The 7,922-nt window shown below is 46.8% G+C and overlaps 1 protein-coding gene across 1 annotated transcript; it reads left to right on the top strand.

Moving 5' to 3' along the window:
- The first annotated feature begins 5,596 nt into the window (after positions 1 to 5,596).
- PPP1R3G (protein phosphatase 1 regulatory subunit 3G) lies at positions 5,597 to 7,922 on the top strand. Its single transcript, XM_040549901.1, has one exon. The coding sequence runs from the start codon at positions 6,303 to 6,305 to the stop codon at positions 7,176 to 7,178; it is 876 nt and encodes a 291-aa protein (XP_040405835.1). The 5' UTR covers positions 5,597 to 6,302; the 3' UTR covers positions 7,179 to 7,922.

The raw sequence follows: 7,922 nt of genomic DNA, 5'->3' as shown, positions 1-7,922 counted from the left end.
CCTCTAAGATCATCTACTCCAACTTTTAACCTAGTAATGTTTGTCCTGCTCTGTTGTTTTAGGGTAACTTTTAAGTTGGGGAAGAATGCCATGAACCTTTTGTTCCCCTTAGGTTATCATTATTAACCTTGGGGCATCTAGAGGAGACAGCAGAGCTCTCTTCTGTGTGGCAGTTCTAGCTGTTTGCTTTTACTGTCTCACAGGTTCTGGTGTTGTCTTGATGTCTAACTTTGAGCAACTGCTGTGTGGGGTCTGGAAGCCAGAAACAAATGAATTTCTTCCTATGTACTTGTAAGTAGATAGCCTGTATGTTTTCTGTCAGACTTTTGCTCCAGCAGAAAGCTTCATCTGCACAGTTTTCTTTGGCTCTGGTTCTAGCAGACACACTAGTCATCATGATCAGCATGGGGCCTTCCATGAGGTTTCCCATCCACCGCCTCCTCCTGAAATAACTTTGTGAACAGTTCGTTGATGTCACTAATCGCCAAGTTTAAAAAAAATCTTCAATACCAAAAAGAAGATCAGCAAGGAGCCAGGGCAGCTTCTGCAGGAGCTGGGCCACCAAATGCTCTGTGTCTGAAGTACTTCAGATTTCTATGTAAGCTCTGGACCAGCACTCTGTGTATCAAGACATGCAGTATAGAGTCAACATCAGGCACTGGGGTTCAGTTCCCCCCCTTTAATCGCAGCCGAGCAAGAGATGAGCGGGACACCCACCATGAAGCCTTCCCACCGCCCCCCAGCTGCAGCCGGCCCCTCAGAGCTCACCCCCCCAACACCCCTGACCCCGCTTTTCACCTCACAGGGACAGGTCCAGGCCTGTAATTACATTACAGTGATAATGTACAGGGATAATGTACAGTGGAATTTGATCCACGTTATATTTTTTCCTAGATTGCTATGCAAAAAATATACATAAACACATAAACACATTTTGGAAGCTGAAACCATTTTTCCCAGTGATTATCTGAGCTTTGCCTTTTCAAAGACTGTCTATTTGGGTTAATTTGTTGAAATGCAATAACTGTCTATATTAGGATGGTAGCTTGTACACAGGAGTTTTTTTTTTTTTTTTTGATCATAACAATTTACTGCTTAAACGTCTGACAAACATGACTTAAGATTTTCAGTGTACCATGTGAATATAAAAAAGTTTACATAAACATCTTACAAAACACAGGTTAGTACCTTTACACCTCTTAGAACCACAAGAACCAAATCTGAAATCTTAGGGAATGTAAAGTTTTTGTTCAATATGTTTTTTTCACATTGTTTGTTAAAGCATTTTAAATCTTTTCCATGCAATTTCTGCAAAGTAGAAAGTCAAAAAATACTTATGAATCATTTTGTGCCATTGCTATACATTTGGTTATCACAAAGAATGAGCTCAATGTTTATACCACATGCAGAGGAAGAAATCTTGGAGCGATTGAAATTGATTACAAAACTCCAACTTCAGAAAGGTTATTTCACCCAAATGAAGGGACCTTCCTTGACCTATTGCTAAATACTTGTTATTAGTAACTAAAAAGGATATTCCACATCATTATGGGAAACACAGCCCCTGCTGCAGTTCAGGAAAACTATATTTTTGTATATTTTAAGCAATCTCCACTTCCCATAAGGAATATCAGCTGCAAGTCTTTTTAGAGACAAGACAGAACACAAAGAATAGAATAGTTCAGTTGGAAGGGAACCTACAGAGAGTCCTGGGGAGGTAGCACTGATGGTGACCAGCTGCCAGCCAGATGCAGCCCCATTCACCGCAACCCTTTGAGCTCTACTGTCAAGCCAGTGCATCACCCAGTGTGGTGTGAACCTGTTTGTCTCACAGCTGGAAAATTTGTCCAAAAGGATGCTGTGAGGGACAGTATCAAAGGCCTTACCAAAATCCAGAAAGATATGGCAGACATCTCTAAAAGAGATTGTCTGAAAGGCTCAAAGCTCTGAAGGATTTTCTTTGCTGAGTATCCTGGAGAAAAATTAGGATCTTGGATTTAAATCTTTGGGTTTAAGATTTGGAAACTAAAATAATCACTTCCAAATATTTGTTTCCACTTCAGTACTTCTTCCATTACAGACCTAATCCATGCATTTCTGGAGTACAGCTGCTTGGTTTTCCTGCATAAAGAAGAAAATTAGGTCTAATAATCTACTTCTAAATAACTTCCAGTGAGATTTTATAGACCCACTGAGTCTTTCAGTCAGTGTTTGATCATACTCACAAACATAGTAAACTGAAATCCTAACCTTATTAAAAATACAGAGGAAGTAGAATTTCCCATGGGCCAGGGAGTACTTAAAAAAAAAATAATAATTGAGGAGACTATTAATATCTTCCCTGCCATTTTTGTACAACCAGATCAACTGCTACAATTGGGATGAAGAATGTGGTTTTTGAAGTGAAGAAGATAGTTCAGAACCAATTTTGCTAGAATTTGAGAAAAAAAGTATTAATGTATGAACTGTGATAATCCCTGCATATTTGCAAATCCCTGTAAATGTAGTTAAATATTTTTTAGTAGTTATTAGTCCTTCAAGTTGTCTGATAAGCTATTGCTACAGGAGATTTTCTTAGTTAAGACTTGAGTGGGGACTTGAAGAGATACGGCATATTTGAACTAAATACATTATACGTAGTAGGCTAGTTTCCATCTGGACTAACAGGAAAATCTTCTAGTTTTGGGTTTGAAGGTCGAAGCTAATATTAAAAGTGCATAAAAACAAATGATGAAAGGTGTTTGAATGGACTCCTGGATTAAACTGTGTGGCTGAGTTGCATCAACAGAATCCTCCCATTACTTGACTCAGGGTGTCTGCAAACAAATACTTTTATGTTCATTTTGTGTCCAAATGATGACTATTGATCCAAAGAGCTCGACCAATTTATTAAATTGCACATCAAATAGAGCTCCATCCCAAAGCAGCAAACAAAAATCTCTGATCTAACAAGTCCTGAGAAATATATAACCATGCAATCACAGTCAGAACCGAGAAAGCAATACCATGAATCACTTACCACTGATTTGTGCATCCCTATTTTTCTCATGTTACCCTGTAGCCATCTTAGGATCAAAATGCTCCTGCAGGATATGTGTATTGAATGCAGGATGGGGATTAGAGGGACAAGGTAGGGAGATGGGAAACAAGAAGGGAGGAGAAGAAAGAAGGTACTATGTTAATCCTGTGTGTCATATAATACCGTAAACATAACTGACAATACCCCAGGGAATGCAAAAAGCCTCCTGACCGTGACTCTGCTGTCTTTTACCAGGAAATCCCTCCACTTTTATCTCAACATTTTCTTTAGTAACAAATGCAGTAAATAGTACTTGCAAGTCTGAAGCTCTGGTTGCCCCATCCTTTTAAGAGAATCCATTTTGAAATATTTCAGAGACAACACAAAATACCTCCTTAAATAAATGTCCACCGTCACATCACTTCAATATTGCGTAAAAAAATGCTTGTTGTAAAGATTTATCTGATTTCAAGTTACACTCATTTCAGAATACTAGCAAATGATTACACAAAAAAAAATGAACTTCTCTTTGTATGTTGCTGCCTCATGTAGATTCTTTTCATGCAATATGGATTCCTGTTGTCTTAACTGCTTTTTCAATTTTTTTGCATACAGTAGTCCTTTTTGCAGATCTGTCTCCCAGATTTATGGAGTATATAAAAATGTGTATCACTTCCTACAACATTACTTAATTTTTATCAATATTTACATTAAGTTTCTAATTTTGCAGTCCGTTATTTTGCTTAAACCTTTCACATTCCTCTTCAATTTCTATTAGTCCAAATGGTTTTGCATTATCAGGAAATGGCACATTTTTCCCCTTTGCTGCTTAAAACATTTGTTAATTGATTTGGCAAGCTGAGGAAGCATGCGTTAGTGGAATAAACACCACATGAGGAAGTAAGTGCTGGCTTCTTAATTTCTGTTTTCCTCACTCTAAAATAGGTATTACTTTGAGAAAGTAAAGTAGTTGCACTGTATTTTATCTTAAGAATTTTGAAGACATTTTAAGTACTAAGCACTATTAACCATGTTATGTATTCATTTTTCTTCATTTCAACTTGGTAATTTTAGTTGTCACAAATCTAGAACAGGTAGGCCATGAGCTCTCATTTCAGGGCACAGGTAAGCAAGGGCCTGCATTGCAACCTGTTTTGGTCAAAGTGAATGTTAACAGGACGGTGACACAGCACTGTCATTTATTGTTCTGACTAGTAAAAGCCTTCTTGTAACACATTGCAGACCTCAGCTGAGTAACTCTGTGGCTTACTTCTATTAAAATGAGGGTGGCTAGTTTAAAGAGCTTAAGTGGTTGCACACTGTTCACTTGGACCGGGCTAGGTAAGGGACTGCTCCTATGAATAGTTCAGCTGACAGCCTGGTGAACATGGCAACTTAAAGCAGAGTGTTGGTGATGAGCAGTTGATGGCAAAATGGTATTAGTAATACTTTCCATTAGCACAGCTGGTGCCAAAGAGAATGTTTGTCCTTCATTCCTGTTCCTACAATGCTCTAAAATGAACTACTAACAAATGCGGAGTGCAGTGCCAGAAGCTAGAGGAGTCAAACTATTTGGCACTCCCAAATAACTGTTGGCTGCTCAAATTTTCACTCAAGGTGCAGGATGAATATCACCACAGCACTATCTCCTAAGAAAACTGCTCAGTAATGCTTCTGCTGCTCTGACATTCATTCCTCTGTGAGATCCAGACTGTACACTCAGTCAGGCAGCACTCAATTCACTCACGTTGGTAGGCTGCATTTTGGCAACCAAACTTATACCAAAAATAAAACAAACTATGCAAAACAAACAAACAAAAACCAAACTAAAATATGAACAACAACAACAACAACAAAAAGATAAATCCATAGTGGGAGTGCATTGCTTCAGCAAGTACAGTGTTATTTGCATATGCTTTTTAGTGTCTCTTCCCTCAGAATGAAGTTTAAGAGTGAAGTATTTTTGCAATCATCCATGCAAATCATTCACAGACAATAGCAATGGCATGCACAAAGAATAGAATTAAGTTTGGAAAAATTCTCAGATATGGGTCTCACCACGGTAATAAAAGTGTCTTGTTAGGAGAATACTGTTTATTATACATTACCCTCAGAAAATAAACCTGAGGGGGGATTACACTTCTTTGTTTAAAAGGTAAAATTTGTGTTTTGTTTTTCCTCCTTGATAAGTTTTGTTGTTGTTGTCAGCTTGGAACCTTGAAGACATTCTGACATTCAAGTTAAGAGTGCATGTGCACATGTGCCTCAAGAGGCTTTGGACTTTATTTTCCACAGGTGGAGAACTGCTGGCAACAAATGTGGGGGGAGAAAAAGCAGCTAACAAGATTTGCTCAAAAAATAATAATGTTAAAAAGGGATGCATTCGGTGTTCCATTTACCTGCCTTTGGGGTTTTGTCCTAGAGTCCAACTCTCAAAGTTTCCCCCAGCAGTCAGGATGGGTGGAAACTGATTTAAACATAAAAGCTGGTGTGTGTGTCTCACAACCTCTCCAGTGCAGGAGATGGACATTTTACCACCAGCACGGAGCATGGGGCCTGCTTTGTGTGCTACTTACGCTAGCTCCCTGCAGCCTCCTGCCTCACTGGGAGCTGGACTCTGGCTCCTAGTTGATGCCATCGTGGTGCAAGGGTTTGTCCTGCTTAACCCTGGCCCTCTGGGTTTCTTCTTAGGGCCTCCTCTGGTGCTGCGTGATGGATGGAAGCCTAAACGATAACAGCAGCATAGCAGCAGTAACAACCACAAGAAGAGCAACGCTAATCACAGCAGTGGCAGTAACAGCTATGTCAATACCAACCAGCTCTACCCTGGCAGCATTCAGCCCCGGGCCCCGCGTTTTCACCCGGGGCGCTGAGGGGCGGCGGGACGGACCCCCCCGCGGCTGTGTGCGGGCTGTTTTCCTCCTTCTTCCCTCTTCCAAACCCCATAAAACTCTCGGCGGCGTTGCTCGCGGCTCTCTGCCCCTCGCTGTGGAAACCGCGGCCCCCGGCGGTGCGAGGCGGCGGGGGACGACGTGCCCGCCCGCCCGTCCGCCGAAAACGCCTCGTATTTCCTCCTCGTTCGCTCCGGGAGAGGGGAGGGCAGGGCAGGCAGGGCCCGCCCCCGCCCGCAGCTCCGCCGCAGCCCTCCGGGGTGGCTCTGGGCCCGCCGGGGGACGCGCCCCCCACCCGGGGCCTGCGGCGGGGGCGCCGGATAAAGCGGTGCCGGCCGGCCGGCCCCCGACGGGACGGGACCGGACGGGACGGGCAGGGCCCGGGGGGGGCCATGGCGAGCCCCTTGCAGCCGCAGCAGGAGCTGACGGCTCCCGGCGAGCAGCGGCTGCTCTGGGGGAGCGGCGCGGCGGGGGCGAAGCGGCAGCCGTCGGGGGAGCGGGCGGAGGGGCTGCTGCTGCTGGAGCTGCGCCGCTGCCGACGGTCGCCGGCCCCCGGCGTGGAGGGGAAGGAAGAGGAGGATGAGGAGGACGAGGAGGAGGAGGAGGAGGCGACGGCGGGCCCGGGCTGCTGCCCCAAGTGCAAGAAGCGGGTGCAGTTCGCCGACTCGCTGGGGCTGAGCCTGGCCAGCGTGAAGCACTTCAGCGACGCCGAGGAGCCGCGGGTGCCGCCCGCCGCCCTCTCCGTCCTGCAGAGCCCGCCCGTCGAGGCGGGGGAGCCCGGAGCAGCCCCGGGGCTTCCCTCCAGCGGGGCCCGGCCGCCGGCCGCCCTGCTCCTGGAGCCCGACTTCCCCGACGGCGGCGCGCCGTCGGCCGAGCGGCTGCGGCGGCAGCGGGTGTGCCTGGAGCGGCTCTGCCGGCCCGCCTCGGCCGCCGGCGTGCGGGGCACGGTGCAGGTGCTGCCGTGCGGCGGCCCCGCCGAGGTGACGGTGCGCTACACCTTCAACGAGTGGCTCTCCTTCATGGACGCCCAGGCTGAACCCCTGCCCGCCGCCGCGACCCCTGCCGTCGAGCCGCCGGCCGAGCGCTACGGCTTCACCCTGTGCGTCCCGCCGAGCTCTGGGGAGGGCTCGGCCCTGCACTTCGCCGTCCGCTACCGCAGCCAGCAGGGCGAGTACTGGGACAACAACGAGGGCCGCAACTACACGCTCCGCTGGTGCCGCCGCGCCCCCGACGGCTGCTCCGACATGGCGGCCGCGCCCCTCCACTGACGGGACGGGGGGGGGGGGGAGGCACACCTGAGGAAGAAACGGGGCATTGCCGTGGCTCGCGGGGTCTTTTTTATTAGTTTTTGGAGAATACGAGGGGATTGAGTGGCGTGTGGTTTGGTGTTGGTCTTGGTGACGCACTATTTTCTTTTTTTTTCCTCGACGTCATTTTCTGAGGCTTTGATTCGGGCATCACCTCACGACCTGATCGCTGGAGCACCCGAGTGACACGAGCCCCACGTTTGCCGCAGATGTAACACAGCACCCCGCTTCTCCGGCTTGCACAGCCCTTCCAGAGCCATGGTGCTGTGATAGCGGTGTTGTGCGTCGCCTTTTTAGCATTATTTTTTCAATCCAGCGGTCTCCGCAACAATATGATGCTCCCTAACGAGGGCCCCTGACGAACTTCAGTGCCTGCCCCACCTTGGCTGTGCCCCCAGCCTCAGAGCTGGGTCTGGGTCGGGGCTGCCCTGGTTTTTGTCACTCAACAGGCTCTGATAGCACTCACAGCCTTCCCCAGGCTTGGGTGCGGATACCTGTGTGCGTCTGGCTAATAGCAGCCAACGGGGACTTCTGCAAAAGTGTTTTTGCTTAAAATAGGCTGCTTGCTGCTTCTCACACAACTGACGGGCCTAAAAACGGGGCAAAGGAGGAGTTAAAAATGTTTGCTGATACTGAGTCTGTCAGGAGAACTTTGATAACAACACCGTTGAGTAATGTAAAGTAAAAGATGGTGTCTGTCTCACA

This window comes from Cygnus olor, chromosome 2, assembly GCF_009769625.2.
Source record: "Cygnus olor isolate bCygOlo1 chromosome 2, bCygOlo1.pri.v2, whole genome shotgun sequence".
NCBI classification, from domain to species: Eukaryota; Metazoa; Chordata; class Aves; order Anseriformes; family Anatidae; genus Cygnus; species Cygnus olor.
The sequence above is the reverse complement of the archived record's forward strand: the minus strand, read 5'-3'. Positions and strand labels throughout refer to the sequence as shown.